General features: G+C 47.1%; 1 protein-coding gene across 1 annotated transcript; it reads left to right on the plus strand.

Annotated features, from left to right (window-relative positions):
* Positions 1 to 2816: 2816 nt before the first annotated feature.
* On the plus strand, positions 2817 to 4989 carry LOC145410132 (uncharacterized). Its single transcript, XM_080280329.1, has 2 exons — positions 2817 to 4022; positions 4945 to 4989. Exons 1-2 carry the CDS (start codon positions 2817 to 2819, stop codon positions 4987 to 4989), a joined length of 1251 nt encoding a protein of 416 aa, XP_080136455.1.
* Positions 4990 to 21944: the final 16955 nt, after the last annotated feature.

A 21944-nucleotide genomic window follows, 5' to 3' on the forward strand; every position in this document is an offset into this window, starting at 1 on the left:
GGGGACAGCTAGTCAGCCATTTTATCCACATCATCCACCCCACTAACCAGGGACTTGAAATCCTTCGGTGGAGCCAGGAGAATGTCCTCTTCTCTCCCTTATATAGTAAAATATATGGATATTTTGTATATTTTCATTATATTTCTCAGATATACCAATAACTCATGAAGATTATGCCAGTTAACTTGGAGAATAAAATACACACCTCCGCCGCCGCCAGACCGAAAACCCCACCACCCCCCACCCCACTGCCGAGTCGCAGCCCCACCACCACCCCAGGAAGACACCATGGCAGGCCGGGTCATGGTGAGACTGACCCAGAGCGAAAAGGGCGCCGGGGCTTCCCTACCTTAAGTCCCTCTTCTGCCCAACCGACCCAACAACAGCCACGCAGGAGGAAGAGATGCCCCTGCGGGTGGAGCAGCCTTCACTAGGTTCAGGGTGGGACTGCTCCAGATTCAGTCCCAAATAACACTACGGTAATGGCCACTGTATGTGCCGGGGAGGGAGCAGCCACTGTACGCCCTTCAGTTGTTTCCCCCTGTAGCGCCGCCACAACGGCCACTGTACATGTGGGGGAAGGAGTGGCCACTGTACGCCCTTCAGCTACAGCCACATCTGGAGACAGCCTCAGAGCATTAGCTATTGAGCGAGATCCGACTGCCAAAGGAAGGAGAAGTGGAGCCGCGATAACGGCCACTGTACGTGTCAGGGAGGGAGCAGCCACTGTACACCCCTCATCCACTTCCTCCTCCTCCTACGGGAGCAACACCGCAGTAACGGCCCTTGTACGTGCCGGGGAAGGAGCGGCCACTGTACGCCCTTCAGTTACTTCCCGTTGGGCAGGCGGAGCCACGGTAACAGCCACTGTACATACCGGGGAGGTAGCGGCCACTGTACTCCCCTCATCTGCCTCTTCCTTCGGAAGCAGCATTGCCACAACGGACACTGTACGTGTGAGGGAAGGAGCGCCCACTGTACGCCCTTCAGCTGCTGCCCTTAGGAGCTGCGGAACTGCCACAACGGCCATTGTATACGTGGGGGAAGGAGTGGCCACTGTACGCCCTTCATCCATGGTTCCTGGGGTTTTCCCAGAGGAGAAGGTTCCTTGCATGGCTGGCCCTCCACCTCTCGGCTGCGTGGGACGCCCTTCTCTCTCTCCCTCCAGGTGTGGTTCCCTGGAGGTGCCGCCATTCCAAGAGTGGTGGCGTGTTCTTGTCCTGCAACCTGCCCCTGGACGGCCCCGGCCCCTAACGGACGCCCGGCAGAAGAGGTGCCGCATTTCACTCCTGACGGCACCCTGCCCTGTAGGCGGCCACAGCACCTGGACCCCCAGGACTGGCCAGCGGGCCCATAGCAGGGCCGCTTGGGTCCCACTCCCCGATGGCCCTCCATCCGGAGTAAGAGGTGGCAGGCCTGTCTCCTGGAGTTGTTTGGCCCCAGCCCCGAGGGCCACCTATCAAGTTGAGGCCCCCAGACAGGAGGGCCTCCCTGCACCCCACTGACGAGGCCTCGGCACGAGGGCCACCTATCAGGTCAAGGCCCCCAGACGAGAGGGCCTCCCTACACCCCCCTGTCAAAGCAGTCCCAGGCGACGATGCCCCTGCAGGTGGTCCAGTGCCTCCTGCAGGAAGGCTTCCCAGTAGGGCCCCCTCCCACGCCCAGGCACCACCTCTGTTAGCCCAGGACCCAAGGGCATAGTGGCGACTTCAACTCCTCTCTTACGTCACGCCTAAGTCTTAACCACAGAGACAGGAGTGAAAGTGACAGTGGAACAGTGAGGGCAATAATATAAAGTGACACACAGATACATGAATGCCCAGGCAGAATGTAAGGGTTAGTAAGTACGGGCATGAAGACGATCGGATATAAGGAAACATTGTGTCTATACCAGTGGCGCACCGAGAAGGAACAAAAGCCAGTGAAATGGTGTCGCAGCGGCTAAGTGACAATCCCGGGTGCCGTGACTCAGGCCACAGCAAGTGTGTAGTAATATTAACCAACCTGATTCTTTATTCCATCCGCTTATAGTACATCCGGTCAAGAATATAAAATGACAATTATGCCCAAACTATAATACTGGTGTTGTGCTCTATAGTCGGACTCGCGCCCGTTTGCGGCTGTGGTGTGGCCCGCACCTGTGTACAATGGTGCCACGTTTCCCCAACTTGCGATGTGAAACGGAAGCTATTTATGTTCAAGGCAACACAAATTCCATAAATTCAGATGAATAAAACTTACACTTGTGTATTTTGATGGATGAATCAACAGTAATCTTATTATGCATAAAATATTTATACAGTAACAGAAACATGGCATACATATTGTACAGTGTTGCTAAAAGATATTGTAGTCACTTTTAATGGTTTTTAGCGTAGTTTTAGGGTGGGTAATAATATCACAGTTATGGATATAAGATAATGAGCCTGAAAAAAGAAGAAATATGCCAATATCCAAAGTAAAAGAAATAATTCATGTAATTCTTGTGAGTGGCAACACGTACACACCCAGTCTGGCCTGAGATAAAGTACGTACCCCTCCATATACCCAACCATAGCTTGTACAGGTGTTGCTTGGAAAAAATGCTCACATTTACTGGCTTTTACCATAATTTAAAGGGCAAGGAATAATCACATTTATAATCATAAGCTAATATGTAGGACAAAATAGTAGGCATATGCCAATACCTAAGTAAAAAAAAAAAAAAAAATTCACTCGCGAGCGGCAACACTTCCACACCCAGTCGGTGGCCTTGACAGCATAGCCTCCTGGGGGTGACCTCGTGTCACTTCCTTTATGTCCTCTGCACAGACAGCATGGCAGCTCAATCAGCCCATTCCTCGCCTCTACACAGCCAGGCTAAAGAAATTGTCTTCAATGTAAGGCAGTATTTTCAGGAGGAGAAGGAGAAGGGAGTAGTTCTTCATGGCCTATCAAAGGTCGTCTCTCGTACAGCTGCAGCAACAAAGATTAGCGAGAGATCAGTTGAAAAAATCTCTAAAGATGCAAGAAAGAATGAGGAGATTCAATGTCCCAAGTTTAAGTCCCCCAAGAAAAGGAAACCTGTAGCACAAATGACCGATTTCTTTGATAACTTTAATGAAGGCGTGCTACGAAGAACAGTTCTGAGTTTTTATGACAGGAAGGAAATCCCAACACTTGAAAAAATTTATGCAGAAATTAAGATCAATCTTTCGTATCCTGGCAGCCGTGAGACATTAAGAAGAGTTCTGAAGAAAATCGGTTTTCGTTATTCAAATGTTGATGGACGGAGATTCCTAATGGAAAGAGATGACATAACTTATGCACGGTGCATTTTCTTGAAAGAAATGAAGGAGCTTAGAAGTTCGGGCCAAACCATTGTCTACTTAGACAAGACATGGATCAATCAAAATTACTCTGTGTCCAAATGCTGGGTAGACAGCAATGCAAACAAGGCCATGGGAGTGAGGGTGCCCACAGGGAAGGGTTCCCGCTTGATTTTGCTGCACGCAGGAACCAAAGATGGATTTGTTCCTGGAGCAACTCTTGTTTTCCAAGCAAAGAATGTAGGAGACTATCATGAACAGATGAATGCAGACACCTTTGAAAAGTGGTTTAAGAATCAACTGTTACCCAACATTCCATCATCTTCTGTTATAGTGATGGATAATGCATCCTATCACTCCAGAAAAATAAATAAACCACCAACTACTGCAACCAAGAAAGCGGAGATCCGAGAATGGCTGGAGAAGAAGGGTGTTACAGTGCCAGACGGTCTCCTCAAAACGCAACTCCTGCACCTTGTGACTCGCCACATCGCAGCTGCCGATACAAACTACGTAATCGATAAGACGGTCTCAGAACATGGACATAGGGTTGTACGCCTACCCCCTTACCACTGCCAATATAACCCAATCGAGCTAATTTGGGCACAGGTTAAAGGCTACGTGTCAAAGAGAAATACGTTCAGAATTGCAGATCTGAAGCCACTCGTCCATGAGTCACTCAATAACGTCACGGCAGACAACTGGAAGAATGCTGTGAGGCACGCAGAAAAACTGCAAGAGGATGATGAAAAGAGAGATATGGTGATTGACCATTACATCGATTCTTTCACTATCACTCTCACATCTTCTGATGAGGATACATCATAACTCTTCTATCCTCTTTTTCGCACTTTTCTTCCTCATGTTTCTCTCCCTTCTTTTTCTTCTGTTTTTCTGCCTTCTGTGAGAGATAGAGGAATAGGCCTATTGGGGACACCTCTTAAAAAAAAGCGCGCCAAGACAAATACCTCAAGGGTGGTGTGGAAATGATGTCAAATTTACAATATATACAATATTATGTAAAAGAAAATATCAAAAATGTCTCTTGCAATAAAAGAGAGAGAGAGAGAGAGAGAAAGAGAGGCAGGAGAGGGGCATGCATTGAATGCATTGTCGGCATCACTAAATATAACAAAACCAAATTAACAAATGAAAGCACAATTATAAATAACTTATAAAAGAATCAAAAGTACTCAGGGTGGCTCACATTTCCCGCCAGGAGAGAGAGAGAGAGAGAGAGATAACGGTATAGAAAACGTGGCAACACTGTACACAGGTGCGGGCCACACCACAGCCGCAAACGTGCGCGAGTCCTACTATAGTAACTAGCAATCTATGTATATCTGAATATCACCATACTCTGCCCTTGATGTATTTGTGTACTTTGTATTGGGAAGCCAATTCTGTTATCCTGTCTATTCCATATCCAGTGACTCTCTGTTCTTATATTGTAAGGTGTGTTGAGCTAAGACAATAGATGTGTTAAGGTGTACTGCCGAGTTCTTATGCCCTGTTCCCTTGTGGATGCTTTACTTCCGGTCCCGAAAAAGGATCCCGCTCAGTCGAGGGCGTTTTTAGGACGAGAGGTCGAACTAAAAACACCCCGCATAACAGAGAATTGTGTGTGTCTTATCAGGAAATTAGAACTCTCAAGACTCTTAAATACAACATAGAATATTAATAGGCCTCTTCAGCAGTAGTAATAAACCAATGCGAATGTTCTAGAGCTGAAGCAGCCTTTCCATTTGCAACAGGAAAAGGTTCAGTTATTCAGGAAACCTTTATTATAAAAAAAAAAGTTAATTTTGAAAAATATTTAGGTTGTTCCCATTTCTAAAGAAATAGAAGGAAATTAAATTTCATTTTTTTTATTTATTATCATTATCAGATACATTATATAATGATGGAAATTACAGAATATATTTTGAGAAAAAAATGACAAAATTATATATGATTCACCATCACTTGTACTTATAAAAAAAAAAATGAATAATGCGTGAAACTATTGTTGGGCCGAAATAGCGAAATACTGCATGATTATAAATATGTAAAACTTATCTCTTATCCACCCTATTATTAAAATGGAAAGAATTTAAAATTAAAACAATTCACTAAGAATGAAACATTTCCTTACAAACTAAATATAAAATGAAGAAATTTGTTGTTGCAGTGGCACGAGGCTTAAATAATGCAGGACGCAATAAAACTCATTTCCGAGCCTCGGTGAGCATTTTAATGGCGAAATTCGTTGTTTCCACATCAAAATCTATCATTTTAGCCAAAAAAAAAAAAAGGTCGAAAAATGGCCGGCACTGGGGTGACACATAGGGCTAAAATTAGCCAGCACGCGGCAGGTTAAGGTATTAGTTTATCTAGTCTAGTAACATACAGTACAAAGGGCTACTACATAGACAGGCACCTAAACCCACGAAGGACATTATGTTATGCTGGATGTTTTTAGTCCAACTTCTCGTTCTGAAGACACCAGCGACTGAGTAGGGTTCTCTTTCTAGACCGGAAATAGAACACTTACAAAGGAACAGGGCATAAAAACTCGTCAAGACACCTTGACACATATATTGCCTTAATCCACCTTCCTTACAATATACATACAATGGTACAGTGAATGTGGAATGGGTATAGTGACAGGTTAGTTAATATTGGTACTTTACGTCCATAGACACTGTGGTTACACCTGAGTTATTATACAAGAGAATATCACATAGGTATGGTGACACTGTTCATATACTTTGTCCCTTGGACTCTGCATAGTACACTGGTCTGTTTGCAGTCAGGTATCGCCACACACTTGTATATTGCTCTAGTCTTGGGAACTTATGTACTAACACAGCACTCTGAGCACATTGGGTTAGAGACACGCTACTGGTGGTGTTTCTGGTCTCACTGTTTCTAGAATACACAGACACTGTCACTCTTAAGTCTCTAACACGACACTGGGTTCTCACTGTGCCATCACCCGGGATGCCAAGGTCTGGGCTAAGTCGAGATGGCGCCCGGGAGTCGGAGGGAGTCCTACTGGTGAGCCCTCCTGCAGTAGGCACGGGACAGCTCTTGGGGGCATCACAGCCCAGGCACGTTTCTGGTCTTGGGTGCAGGGAGGCCCTTTCCTGTCAGGGCCTCGACCTGGTGAGGGGCCTTCAGGACTGGGGCCAAACGGTGTTAGGAGTCGGAACTGCCACTTCTTACTCCGGGCGGAGGGCTGACGGTGAATGGAGCCAGGACGGTCCCACCCTGGGGTCCGAGGACTTGCCCTGGGAGGCCTGGGACTGCAGTCGCCTCTAGGTTGGGGTGCCGTCATGGGTTGGCTGTGGCACCTCGCCCGTGGGGCGTCTGTCAGGACTCGGCGTCATCCAGGGGCAGGCTGAAATGTGTGGATCCCACCTTCAGCGACCGGACCTCGCCACCACTCCTGGAACGGCAGCATCTCTGGTGAACCACACCTAGAGGGAGAGACAGAGGAGCGTCCCGCGCGGCCACAGGGAGGAGAGTGGGCCACGCAAGGGACCTTCTCCTCCGGGAGAACCCTTGGGACTGTGGAAGTAAGGCATACAGTATCCGTCCCTTCCCTGACGTGTACAGTGGCCGTCGTCGGGGTTCCACAGGCCCTTGGGTCAGCAGCAGAAGAATTTACAGTGGCCATTCCTTCCCCAGTGTGTACAGTGGCCATCGCCGCGGAGCTGCTCCCGAAGGAGGAAGAGGCAGATGAGGGATGTACAGTGACCGTTCCCTCCCCGGTGCATACAGTGGCCATCGCCGTGGGTATGCCTGCCCGACGGGAAGTAGCTGAGGGACGTATAGTGGCCATTCCCTCCCCAGTACGTCCTGTGGCCGTTACCGTGGTGTCATTCCTGTAGGAGGAGGAGGTGGACGAGGGACGTACAGTGGCCGTTCCCTTCCCAATGTGTACAGTGGCCGTCGTCACGGTTCCACTCCTCCTGCCTTAGCCTGTCAGTGTGCATACAGTGGCCGTCACACCGAGGCGGGCTCCAGATGTGGCTGTGGCAGAAGGACGTACAGTGGCTGTTCCTTTCCCGACGCGTACAGTGGCCATCGTCGTGGGGCTGCAGTGGGAAACAGCTGAGGGACGTACAATGGCCGTTCCCTCCCCAGTACGTCCTGTGGCCGTTACCGTGGTGCTGCCTGGGGCTGAATCTGGAGCAGTCCCACCCCAATCCTGACAAGGGCTGGTCCAGCGGAGAAGTAGTCTCGCATCCCTGCGACGTCATGGTTGGGCCAGTTGAGGGGAAGAGGGACACAAGGTCGGGGCGCATCTGAGCCTGTCTCGCTCTGGGCCAGCGTTTCGTTCACCTGGCCCACTGTGGTGTCCTCCCAGGGTGGGGGTGGGGCCGTGGCTCCATGGTGGGGTGGGGGGGTCTGGTGGCAAGAGCGTGCATTCAACAAAAAAACTGGTTCACTGAATGAAGTAGTGTGTCCCAGAATTATTTATGGATATATATGTAACATGGGACAATATATTCTTGTAAAAAATTCAGGGGGGGGAGGAGGGAAATAGGGTTTCACAAAAAAAAAATAAAAACAGGATTGTCATCTTGAATATAGATTATCTGCTTACAAAATCAATCCGTCCCAAAAGTTAACCTAAATTTTTTTTTTAATTTCTTAATAACAAAAACTTAATCGATTGTTCCCATTGATGTCTGCCATTGGTGTTGAGAATGGATATTTGGATATTAAAAATCATTTTAAGATTCAAATTTTGGAGTGTCACAGATTTTTTTTTATAATGTCATGTAGTACCCCTCTGGGTTACAGAGAACGTAACTGCAAGAAATTATCACAATTTGCTGTTACTGATTTGTTTCAGTATAATTCATATATCACTCTTATCTTTTCCATAACAGATGTTCACCTAGAAGACTAATGACATAATTTTCCCTAAACATGGAGAATATAAAAGGTTTTCCTAGATGTTTTGATCTGACCCAAGAATTCAAAATTTCAAACAAGTCTAAACAATCTAATCAACTTTTGTGGAGCCTCATTTTTTAAATTATTGACATAATGTTGTAACTAAATACATCCTTATCTCTACAAAAACAAAAGTACGTCCTAAAGGAGCCCAACAAACTCCTGAAAGTTACCAGTGTTTGCTGGATCACAAAATAGCGTGTGGTTACTGCCTGCTCAGAGCTGGTATACTTTCCTTTTTAAAAAATCCTATTGGGATTATTACTGATTCACAGAGCACTGTACCAGTATTATCTTCCACTTAGATATTTTACTGATGCCCTAAATGAGATTTACTCTGAAAAGTTCTTCACAGAGTTTATTGTGTGTATTTGCATTCAGTACTTTTTTTACCAGGTGTTATGAATCTCATTTGTTGGAAGACTTTATCATACAGTTTCCAAAGATCGTTAAAATCCTTACACGATTTTAGCTATTATACATTTAATAATATTCAGAATATTGCAGCCGTAATTGCACAGGTCTGAGATCAGCGACCTAATTTTTTAACTCAACCGCTGCGCCGGCAGGATTCAGGGCACAGAGGGCCGCACGTTGACTTGATATACTGCACTCACCTTCCCGCCACCGTTTGAGTGGGGGAGCATTTTCTGTGATACCTACCGGGTAGGTAGGACTCCCAGGTACCCCGCGGTTGTGCGGTTCAGTCTGTACTCGACAGTGGTAGCGTGAGGAGCCATGTCATCTTCCTCGTCATCATCCAATTCCCTCCCACTGCACGAAGGGCCGATCGCCTCATTGACCCCCTTGAAAGTTCTGCCCTTAGCGCCAGGGAATGGGCTAAGTGATAGTGCCATTGGACGTGTCCTTGATGACACCGTATCCTTTTGTACATGCAGCAGAGTACGTCCTCGGTAGAGAGGAAGAGCTACCACGAGGAGAGCGAGTTGTCTCGCCCTCCAACCCCTACTCTTTCTCCAACACCAGAGAAGGCTCTCCGACTTCTCCAGGAGGAAGGGACAGCCTATGAGAGCGACAATTTCGGCGATAAGGAGGCGATAGATGAAGCAGGACTTCGGGAGAGTGACTGCAGACCTGGTGATCATCTGCAGAATAAACGCCGCAGTGCTGTTTCCCTCACACTCTTATCGCCTGCTCACCGACATATCCTCCGGCGCTCCCCCACACCTCAGCTTACCACCTCAAGGGCAGAATCTCCACAACCAGGCCCTTCGGGAATGGTATTTACCAGACAGACCCCACATGGAGATACGCAGCAGCAAGTGTCTCCCCAGGAAAGTTCTGCATCAGGTGGGTCATCACCCGCTTCCTCCCCCACCTCCAACACCTCTCTCTCTCCTTCCCCACCACCCCCTGCCCATGGACGTGCAAGTGGGTGTGCACGAGTGATGAAAAAATGACCTGCAACTGCTAGACGGCCGGCTCTACTCCAGTGGCAGTGTTGACACATTTGTGTGGGAGGATGGTGCCGGCTTTGAACTGTCTTTGCCGGCATTTTATGAGGAGGGTGCAGGTGTGCAGGAGGATGAGCTTCCCCCCAGGCCCTGGACTATTGGCAGTCTTTTCAAAGCTGTTTTTATGACTGCAATAATGCAGTATCTCACGGATGAAATTTCCACCAGGCCATGTGCGTACGTTGGCTGGACGTGGCTGCCAGCGAGAGCACGCACATGCATGATTGGATACCTGTTCAGGGGGGGGGGAGATGTTTGTGTGGCTCGCCCTGACCATGCTGATGGCTATCTATCTATCTATCCATTGCCAGACGCCTTAATCCCATATGGGGTGGCCACAAACAAATTACCTCCAAGTCGCCCTGTCCCCCGCCATTTCATTACCCTGCTCCCAACTCACGCACCCCTCTCTCATATACCTCTCCACTCCATCCCTCAATCTCATCCTTTGCTTTGCCTCCCCCTCCCCCTTTCCCCCTCCACCTCACTCACATACACTCTCCTCGTCAGTCTCTCACTCTCCGTCCTCTCCACATGGCCAAACCACCTCAGTGTGTTTTTCCTAACGCTTCCTATCACATACACATCCACAGCAAATTGCTCCTTCACATCCTTATTTGTCAATCAGTCTCTCCATGTGACTCCACATGCTTCTCTGAAATAACTCACTTCCACAGCTCTCACTCTTGACTTGTGACCCTCCAACAACGTCCAAGCTTCACTACCATACGTTAGAGTTGGTATCACAATGCTGTCATGTAGTAACTTTTTCACTTTCATGCTCACTTCCCTGTTTCTTATCACTGCTTTCAAAGAACCAGCAATCTTTCTTCCTTGCTGTACCCTTTCAAGCACCTCACCCTCCAAACTTCCATCTTTACTCATCACACTACTCAAGTACTTAATCTGATGGGTAAGAAGGCAAAGAATATCTACAGTTGAACGTTCCTGTCTAAATCCATACTGCCGATCATTGATCAATTTATTGATTTCTAGATGCCTGACTATGTTATTGTTATTCAGTGACTCAAAAATTTTACCGAGAACGGAAGTTATTGCAATTGGTCTATAGTTTGATGGATCAGAAGTTGCCCCCTTTTTAGGAACAGGATGGATATTTGCTTCTTTCCAAGGGGCTGGAAAAATTGAGGTACGGATGCATAAGCAGTAAAATTTTGCTAATACAGGAGCCAACACTGAGGAGCAATTTTTAAGTACTTTTGAAGGAATTTCATCTGGACCAGTGGCTTTGTCTGCTGATAGATTCTGTAATACGGCTTGTATGTTTCTGGTGTGAATCATGAAAGGAGGTATTTGAGGGGAATCAAAATCAAGTACAGGAATATTATGATTTTCTGAATTTAGGGTTGAGTTTGTTGAAAAAATGACAACAAGAAGGTTGGCTTTTCCGCGTAGGTCACTTACTAGATTTCCACTGGGGGACTGTAACGGTGGAATTGAAGAGGTGGTAGTGAATTTAGTTTTGAATGAATTAAGGGTTGACCAGAATATTTTGTTATCATTTGGACTGTTTAGTAGTTTGTTAGCTTGTCTATGTAGAAAGTTTGATTTAGAAAGATTGATAATAGTTTTGGCATGGTTTCTGATATTTTTATAATAGTTAAAGGCTTCTTTGGTTTTGGTCCTTGTATATGTGTTATACGCTATTGTTTTATGTTTTGTTACTCTAACGCAATTGTGGTCAAACCATTTAGGAGAATTACATCTTTTTCTGTAACTATGATGGGGAATTAATGTTTCCATGCCGACTTTAATGAAATCCTGTATGTGGCCCAATGTGGAATTTGCATCATGGGAGAAAAAGGATGTCCAAGGAACATCCAAGAGAAAATTTTGAAGTCTCTCCCAGTCTGCCCCGTCGTAGTGCCATTTAGTCATCACGACAGGTTCAGAGCAGGATGGTGTGGTAGGTGTGAAACTGGTGGCTTGAATCAGACAATGATCCGAGGATCCGAGGGGGGACTTCACTTCGACAATTGGTTGTTAGAAACAATAGGTGGGGATTTTGATCGGGGTTGTCTGGTACACGGGTGAGTTGACTGACTAACTGGGTGAGATTAAATGAGTCTGCAAATAACTCACATTCAAGACCAGAGTCATCTGTTCTGGGTGAATAAGTGAGCCATTCGACATTATGGACATTAAAATCACCCAGAATAGTAATTTCTGATGCAGTATTAATGTTGAGGACACTTAGTTGTGAAGACAGAGTCAAATAAACTCGGCTCTGAAGGGGCATTAGGGGAACGATAAACACAACAGAAATACTTAATTTTACCAAAAGAATTTAATTTGTATATGGAATAGTCGAAAAATCTCCTCCAGGGCAATTTCTGATTTAGCAAGGCAACATATGCCTCCTTTGGGTCTGAAATTTTGATCAAGATATAACCAGGAAATTAAATCTAGCTAAATCAGAGGTGGAGCTTACTTGTGTCTTTGTCAGAAATAGCAGATCAGGGGATTCAAACTGAAGGAAATTTTGAACTGAGTTGATGTTGGAGTGAAGTCCCTTAATATTGCAAAAGGAAATTTTACTGCACTGACGAGCAGATTTAGGGCGCCGCAACACTGGAGGTGGCACAGTCGCTTGATGACGACCGGGAAGACCCTGTGCAAACGAACCAGCCCTGCCAGTGGTGGTCACCCAAGAAACCACCGCACTGATTCCCAGTATAGCAGCAGCCATGATTCTTTTTATGGGGGGGAGGACAGGGATGTGTTGTGGAATGGGTATGATATGTAATGACAAGATCGGTGTTTTTTGGAGAGAGGATAGCTGGTTTAAGGTAATGTAATATAATGTGGATGTGTGTGTTGTGTAAAGAGGACAGCCTGATGCCCTCCGGTGTGTGAGGCAGAAAGATAGGAGAGAAAATGGAATCCAGGCTATTCCTTGAGTCTCCCATAACCTTGGTGGTAGTACTCCCCTGGGCGGGGCTGCCTACCCCTACTACTACTGAAGGGAGTTTGGGCATGTGGAGAGGATGGGGGATGATAATTGGGTGCAGAAAGTGAGAAGCGTTAATATTGGGGGTGGGGTTGTGAGGAGTAGACCAACAAAGACCTGGGACGAGATCACTGAGTGTGACCTCAGGGTTAAGGGACTGAACAGGGCAGCTGCCAGAGATCGAGCAGCATGGACAGCCAAAATTCGGTGACCACAGCCGACGCATGCAAGCAGGTTGTAACCTTCAAAAACGAAACGAAACAAAACTAGAGTCACCCACATCTTTGTACTTCTATATTATATTTTTGTTTGGTAAATGTGGTAGGTAACTAGACCATATTCCAATGGCCCATTTCAGATGGAGTAATCAGTTAAGTTTTCAGAGCAGATTCTATTACCCATGAAAATCTTTAGTCCATTTCCTAGGGAACAAATGATTGTTGACTATTTTGCCTAAGTTATCTTTACCCCTTTTTCTTTGCACCCCTCAAATTTGATCTGATTTATAAGGGAATAATAGATTATGTTTTTGGAACATTTACAGGATTACTCAAAATGAAATCTCCGCACGGCGAGGTGAGATGGACACCACCACCCCAGAAGGAGAGTATAGGGGGGCAGTACCCACCCCACTAAGATGTGACAGGGAGGCTGGTTTACCTGTCACCCCTTCCATTCGAGAGCATCATATCTCCCTCACACCTCGATGCCCCTCTTCTTTGCAGCCAGACCACATGGCAGTGTGCAGGGAAAGCACACTACACTCCGGCAGAGGGAACGTACGTCAGAATTGGGGTGGGACTTGTATTAACAAGCTCCCAAGCAGACCCTTGGACGCCGAGTCTCCTGGATCAGCCTCCTTTTTGAAAGAGGACTCAGGAGGAGCCTCAAGGGCTGCTATCCCCCTCAAGGAGCAGTGGACGTGCCTCCGCCATCCACCAAAGCTGTCTCCAGGGCAGGAGCCCCAGACACAAAGGCAGGAGAGCAGTCTCTGTCGGCACAGTGGCAATAGCCAGGCATATCCATCAGGCGCCTTCTCCCTGCCTCCAAAGCAAGGGCCAGAGAGCAATCTCCATCAGCATTGTGGCAATAGCCAGGCATATCTACTGGGTGCCTTCTCCCTGCCCTTGAAATGATGGTTGGAGAGCAGTCTCCGTTGGCGCTATGGCGATAGCCGGGCGTATCCATCGGACGCCTTCTCCCCGTCGTCAGGAACTAGGCCAGAGTGCAGCCTCTGTCTGAGCTGTGGCAATAGCTGAGCGTATCCATCAGGCGCCTACTCCCCGCCATCAGGGTCTGTAGCAGCAGGTGGGTCGGCTCCAGGCTGCTCTTCCCCTGCCCATAACCGGGCTCCTGCAGAAGGCGGCGCCTCCTGCCCCGACCACCTCGTCGGTGGCGAAGTAAGGCACCCCTCGCCCTGCCCCTCAGTATCCAAGGGCAACTCTTGCTCCTTTTCAAGGGAACCTCCAGAGACCAGAGTGGGTGAGACATCCCCAAGAGCCAGTGTCCTGTCGGTGCAGCCCCAGGTGTTGTCGGACTACCTCAGGACGAGAGGCCGCAAGTTGCCCCTGACAGCCTACTCCCAGCAGCAAGACCGCAACCCCCAGAGATGGCAGGCCTCCCCCGGTGCCTGTCGCAGCAGCCGAGCCTCCCCAGTCATCAGTGGCTGCAGCCCCTCCCTGACGGCCGCCTCTGAGGGGCGTGATAGTTGTGTGTCCAGGGCGCTGCCCCCTCCGCGCCCGACCCCAGCCCTGGGCCTCCCCAGGTCCTCTCCCAGAACCCCGACTACGACGAAGGGCTGGCACCAAGCTGCGCGCCCTCTTCGGCCCCAGTCCCAAGAGCCAGGCCCCCTGTTGGGCCGTAGCAGCTAGGGAGCCGCCCCACACACCACCGGCCCATTCTTCTCGGACTTCTGGCAACCTGACGGACCTACTGCCTCTGTCCTGCTCACTGGGCGGCCTTCCTCCTACGCCAGGCCACCACCTGGAACTCCCGTCGTAGTGGGCCCTGTCCTCCCCTCTGTCAGAGACTGTGAGTAATAGATCCTCTCTTTATATTTCCCCCAGTGTGACTAGCCCCGCCCCACAGTGAACCCTCCCCGTGACCCCTCCCCAAAGGACATGTAACTCTCCCCCAGTGTGCTCGCCCTCCCCTTCCGCCAGAAAGTGTGAGTCAGATCCTCCCTTTAGATTCCCTCAGCATGACCAGCCCCGCCCCACAGAGGACCCTCCCCGTGACCCCTCCCCAAAGAACGTGTCACTCCTCCCCAGTGTGCTCATCTTCCCCTTGTGAATTCTAGTGTATCATATTACTCAAAGTGCTGTATGCGGAGTGCTCGACATACCCGCCTGGGTCAGTCTCTCCCCCCCACCGAGACCGATATCTCCCTAGTGTCACCTTCCCCACAGGACAACAGACGTCAATGTAACCCGTACCCGTGGACTCACACGAACTCCCCTCCCTCCCTCCATCCCCACAAAAGTACACCCAACCTAGCCTCATCAACCCCCCCCACCCAGTGACTGCCAGTGTGAGGCCACACACACACACACACACACACACACAATATATATACATATATATATATATATATATATATATATATATATATATATATATATATATATATATATATATATATATATATAGGGGAGGCGGTGGCTCAATCGGTAGAGAGGTTGCCTGCAGGTCTAAAGGACCCAGGTTCGAATCCCGGCTGGGGCAGGGACCAGTTTAAGGATTTGAATTTCAGTAAATTAGGCTTTACTGATCTACCAGAAGACTCGCCGACATGTCGTAAAAATACCCCCGCTAATACCAATACACCAGTCCTATATGAGACAGCCCTAGCATGTATTCAATATGGACGGCGGGTGTTAGCGCCGAAGTGGTGACATGTAGAGGTGTATGGTACATAGGAGGACTGCTGGGCCTTGATAGCAGGCTGTGAAGCGTATGCCCAGAGTCGGACACATAAAAATATATATATATATATATTCCCTTATATGTAATGCAGAATGGACTAAGTTAGCTAGGGCTCCGTCTTTGTAACGCGAGCATATTATATTAGCTAGGCTTTCGTCTCGTATACGTCCCCTCCGAACAGCAGACGTCAGTGTAACCTACACCCGTGGACTCCCTCTAACCCCACCCCCCTTTTCTCCATTCCCACGAGAGTACACTCCCCCACTCCCTAGTCTCATTAAACCCCTCCCAGCGACTGTCAGAGTGAGACCATATATATATTCCCCTATATGCGCCGCGGGATGGACTAAGTTAGCTAGGGCTTCATCTATGTAACGCGAGCATATTATATTAGCTAGGCTTTCGTCTCTGTGACGCAGACACCTAGGCTTAAGGTCGGATGTATATATTGTCATCTTTATTGTGCTGGAGACACTGAGCTCTGTTGTGTATGTATGTGCCCGATGTCATGTGCCTGAACATTTCTGTGGAATACTCATTGTGATACCGTAGGGACATAATGTAAAATTACTGAGGTGCGACCCTGTATTAGACGAGCTGAACAAGGAATTGAGAGCGATCTGCAACTGCTATATATTGTACCATTGTATCCATCTGGCTTTGATCACGGAATAGTGTACTGTATGTATGCATTCTCAGTTAATAGATAGGTGTACTGTTTGACCCAAGGTGTTTGTGTTTTTCCCTTCATGGCTGACCCTGACCCGGTCTGGAACAAAGAACCCCGCACTGCACCCTACCCAGGACCGAGGAGTCGGAACCTAGGATACGCCGCATAACACAGAAACTAAAGACTGGATTGCGTATGTTTCACGTAACAATCTTTGGACCTATTTAGCAAGACTTTAGGCCAAATTCAGTGGGTAAATAACTTTTTACAAGATTTTATTGCCTTTGGCTAAAAATCGCAGATCATATTTGGCATAATCCCCCTGAGTATTCAGTGAAATAAGTTAGTTATAGCCATGGAGGTAATTTTCTTTCTGTCCCACTCACAAGTGGTTTTCTTTCAGGTAACAGGTAGGATACACTGATGCTCATATTCATCACACTATTCCTGAGTATCGAGTGAAATAATTTTCTTATAGGTATTTTACTTTGTGGCCCGCTCACAAGTGGTTTTCTTTCAGGTAACAGGTAGGCAGACTCAAGGTATTTCCAATAATTTTCTTACCAGTATCCAATAAACAGTATCAATTTCTGCACTGCACTTGTAGAAATAAATATAAAACATAATTATAGTACTTACTATAAATCACTTATATGCACTTGTAGAACTTATGAAAAACTTATAGGACTTACTATAAATCACTTATAATATCACACATCTCACTCATTTACGAAAATACACAAACTTGTGCATTGCTGTACACTATTTACACTTTCCCACACACCTGCTTAGTATTCACGCTCGGAGTGATACTCTGAGAAACATTTAGGGCATAGGGGGACCATGCACTCTGCACGCTGGTATGAGGTCTCTTTTCGTACTGAGGGACGGCGTTTGGTTATGCGACATACGTGGTTATGCCAGACAGCCTGCTGTGGTTCTCCCGATCTTCACCAGCTTGTGCCACTGGAAATACTCAGCCCTGCTGAGCCTGTCTGCTGGAGCCGCTGTCCCCCACCTAGCACCTGTCAACTGAACAGTTGAATATTGCTCAAGGAGTTCGCGTGCCAGCTCTCTAACTCTTGTAGAGAGAGAGGTTTCCTGACAAGCTCCTTGAACAGTATGAAACTGTTCAGGACGGCAATATCAAGGTGTGAGAGCGCCTTCTTGTACCACCTGCAGGACTTATATAGGCAATCGACCTCACCAATTTGCATGTCCGATTTATCAACCAGCCGCATGTTGATATTGTAATTGTTGACTGCATCTGGCTTTATCAAGGGTTCCCTGGTCTTATAGTCTGTCTTCCCAGTTTCCTCCAACACACCCTTATGAACTGTAGACAACATGTTAACCCGTCTCTTGTCATGCCAGAGAAGGGCTAATATGTTCCCACATTTCTTAGTCAGAAGGGCTCCTTTTCTCAGTATTTGCCGGAAATACTGGGAAATTCTTGCTGTTGGCCCTAACTGTTCCGCAGGACCCAGTACCATGGTCAAGCAAATACTTTGTCAACACCGGGGCTGTGCAATAATCGTTGGTAAACAGGATGTAGTGCCTGTTGAAATACCTTTCCATCAGCACTTTCACTACTGATGCAGAGAACCCACGAGGATCATCGCTAGGTATATCAGAATCTATTACCGAATAAACTATCACATCCAGCACATATCCAGTTTTACAGTCACTAAGCACATAGAACATGAGGCCAAATCTGAGACGCGCTGATGGCACATACTGAATAAATGCCAGCCTGCCCCTGGAAAACACCAGCAGCTCGTCAATAACCACTTTCTGGAACGGACGGAAAACCCTGGAAAATGACTCTTTGAGCATGGTAAGGATTGATCTTATTTTCTATAACCTATCGTTTGGTGCAGGCCAGTAATTATGGTTGAAGTGCAGGAATCTCACGGGCCCTGTACTTGCTGAAGACAGGTGTGCCCACGAATTCATCCACCAACCAATAGTCGTGGAGCACATGTATTCTAAAGTGTGCCATCAGCACACTCCCTGTACTGTTGTTTGCAGATAATACGGTGTTTAAGTGAAGAAGAACGGGAGCTTGGTGGATGAGTCTGGAAGAGTGTGTAAGAAACGGAATCTAAAGATGAACGTAGGGAAAAGTAATGGTCTTCGAGAGAGGTGAAGTCAATGAATGTACAGTGAGACTGGATGAGGAAGAAATGGAAAATGTGAGTACGTTTAACAAAACAATAGACCAACATGGTGAAACACACACAGCAGCACTTGATATTTCAAAAGCATTTGACAGAGTATGGCACCAGGCTTTATTGTCTAAGATGTCACACTATGGCCTTGCATCACTGGTTCCTCTAATTTCTTCTTACCTTCTTAGTAGAAAAATACGGGTCATGGTAGATGGAATTTATTCTCAGTTTCATTCCATAAATGCTGGCGTACCTCAGGGATCAGTTTTGACGCCAACCCTCTTTCTCATACATATAAATGACCTCCTATCTGTCACGCACAAACCAATACACTCTTATGCTGATGACTCGACCCTTCATAGTTCTTTCACATTTAGTACCTCTTTTATCCAATTTGATATTATAAATTCCCAAATAAACACAGCAATTTCTCTGAACCAGGACCTTTCTAAAATTAATCAATGGGGACAAAAAAAAATCTGGTCTCATTTAATGCTCAGAAAACTAAATACATTAATTTCTCCAATAGAAAGAATCCCTCAGACTCTCACATAATTTTAAATGATGTCAGTATTCCCATATCCACTACAATTGATATCCTAGGTGTTACTCTAAACCCCAACTTAAGCTGGACAGCTTATGTTAAATCCCTAGCTAAAAATGCTTCTAAAAAACTGGGACTTAAGTACAGAGTTCATGAGTTCTTCACTGACGAGCAGATGGCCACAATATACAAAAGTCATGTGCATTCTTAGATCGAATACTGTTCACCACTGGGGAGTGGATGTGGAGCGGTTGTACTGAGGCAGTTGGACAAAATTCAAAATAAAGCCATTAGATTAATCAATAATCCTGCCATAACACAAGACCTTCCTCCGTTATCAGTACGTAGATATGTTGCTTCTTTAGCACTATTTTATCGATATTTTTACCGTAAGTGCTCTAACGAACTGCTTCAATTGTGCCTTCCCTTCACATTTTCTCCCAAAATACTCGGGCAGCTGGGAGCGCCCATGAACTCACACTCTCTCCCCCACAATGCAGAACCTCTGCTTTTCAAAATTCAATTATCCCCAGAACTACTACTCTCTGGAATTCACTTCCTGGGAGTTGCTTCCCACATACATTTAATCCTCTCAATTTTAAATCCAGTTGTTATAAGTATTTTATGACTGGAGGATGCCTTTAGGCACATGAACTTATTTTTTTCCTTTGTTTTTCCTGCCTCCATTCATTAAAAAAAAAAAAAAAAAAATCTACCTCTAATCATCGCAACACCAATCCGCTCCAGTCCCATCCTACCGTACCTCTCAACTCTTTCATCATAAACCTAGCCCCCCCAGGCCTCGCACTCAGGGATGCATTGCACATCCACCTATTCATTACCATTTTTGTGTGTTTGAGCCTGTGAATATCTTCTTCCTTTACTGCCCAAGTCCCACTGCCATATAGCTTTACACTCCTAACACATCCTGCATACAAAGGTCCCTTAGCACAGAAGGAGTGCCCTTTCAATGTCTGGAGAGGCAAAGGCTCCCTGAACTTCTTCCAACCACTCCTCACTCTAGCTGCAGGGCTATTAGCTCCAGCCCCACCTCTAGCACGTAACATGTCTCCCAGTTAACAAAACTCTTCCACACAGTCAAGAGACTCATCAGCAAGTTCAGTCCTTTCACACCTGACAATCTCCTCCTGCTCTTCCCGACACACTACACACCTGAAATCAGCATTTTCTCACAGTCTACATCTAATACCACTACCTCTCTTATGCACCTACATATCACAAACATTGCACAAGATGGAATTACTTCCCACGGCCTGGTGACAAATCGCACACGGCCAGTCTCCCTCATCTCTGACAGTAACTACCGCCACCAGACCTAAATACCATCACTTTTGTTTTATCTTTATTTACTCTTAAGCCCTTGTACCCCCTACCATCTCTCCACTTCCTAAATCTTTTCTCTGCAAGCAACACCAAATCATCTGCATACAACATCTCCCATGGGAGTCCATTTCTAAAGTCACGTGAGAGGGCTTCAAGTACCATGATAAACAAAAGGGGGCTCAAGAGTGACCCCTGATGCACACCAACATTCACAGAAAACTCGTCACTCAAATCTCCATTCACCCTCAACCCTTCGTTAGTCCTGTGGGGTATTCAAACGTGGTTAGTCCGATGGGGTGTTATAACACACGAATACGAAGATACATGTAGTGTTACTAACATGTAAAATATATTCATACTCCTGCTTCAGCCTATCTCTGCAATCACTAATGAAAAGATTGGATGCCTTGCTGATGGTGTTTATTAATTTATGATAATAAAATACAATTGTTATGCTGCGTGTTCTATGTCACGACTTCTCAGGTCCAGTCACAGTGCAACTCTGGGTCCTTAATTCCTGACTGGGTCAGCACTAGCAAGGAAGGGAAACACAAACACCACGAGTAAACGAATACCCTAATATATTAATAGAGAACAATTACACACACAACATTCTATGACCAGAGTCGAAATTACACAATGCCTTACACTGATATCGATCTCAATCACTGTCCACCTAGTCCATCTTCTTTGTCTCACATCTGGGTTATTTCCTCACAGTATCACAGGCAATATATCACCAATATAGCTAGTACATAACACAGACATATTTGCAGACAACACAACCCAGTATACCCACAGGGACGGTTCGTAAGCATAGGTGTTCGCTTGACGTAGATGGGTCCTAGCTAATACATCATCTCCACGTGACATGGACGGAAGTCCCTAGCTAACTTAGCCTCTATACGCGAGCCACACAGGCCGGGAATATACCGTAGGTCACACTGGGGGAAGTGGGGGGGAGAAGGGCTTAATGAGGATAGGGAGGGTTTCTCTCTGTGGGGCCGGGCCAGGGGCAGGGAGGAGAGAGGGGGGAGGATATAGCACTGAGATACACTGAGATATTGCTGTGTTATGTGAGTGACATGGGCTCGACTGTCACCGTCCGAGGGGGGGGGGGTCTCAACCTGGGACTGGGGTTATACACTTTGCACATGATTTACAGGGGCTCGATTCATTGACAAGGGGGGGAAACACTATGAATGGGGGGGGAAGTGTGTGCTGCGTATAGGGATAGGGAGAAGGAACAGAACGGTTCACTGGTAGTTCACTAAAGGGGGGGGGCTCACAACACTGGGGAAGTATATGATCACGAGACATGTTACTCACGGTTCTGACGGAGGGGGGGGGGGGACCACGGCCCTCGAGGAAGAGGACCTATGGGGGGAGCTCCAGGTGGCAGCCAGGCGTGGGAGGCGGGCCGTCTGGGGAGCTGTGCAAGATGGTGGGGCCCGGAGAGTTGCCACTAGTCTGGGAGGAATGGGGCAGCATCTGGGATGGCTTTCTTGCCGCATCGGCCCTGCAGGAGGCAGGGTTCTCAGAGCTGGGAACGAGGGCCAGGAGTCGGGCTACATGCCGTTGGCCCA

Source organism: Coenobita brevimanus, chromosome 84, assembly GCF_032717465.1.
Source record: "Coenobita brevimanus isolate Jiangsu-jjx chromosome 84, ASM3271746v2, whole genome shotgun sequence".
NCBI classification, from domain to species: Eukaryota; Metazoa; Arthropoda; class Malacostraca; order Decapoda; family Coenobitidae; genus Coenobita; species Coenobita brevimanus.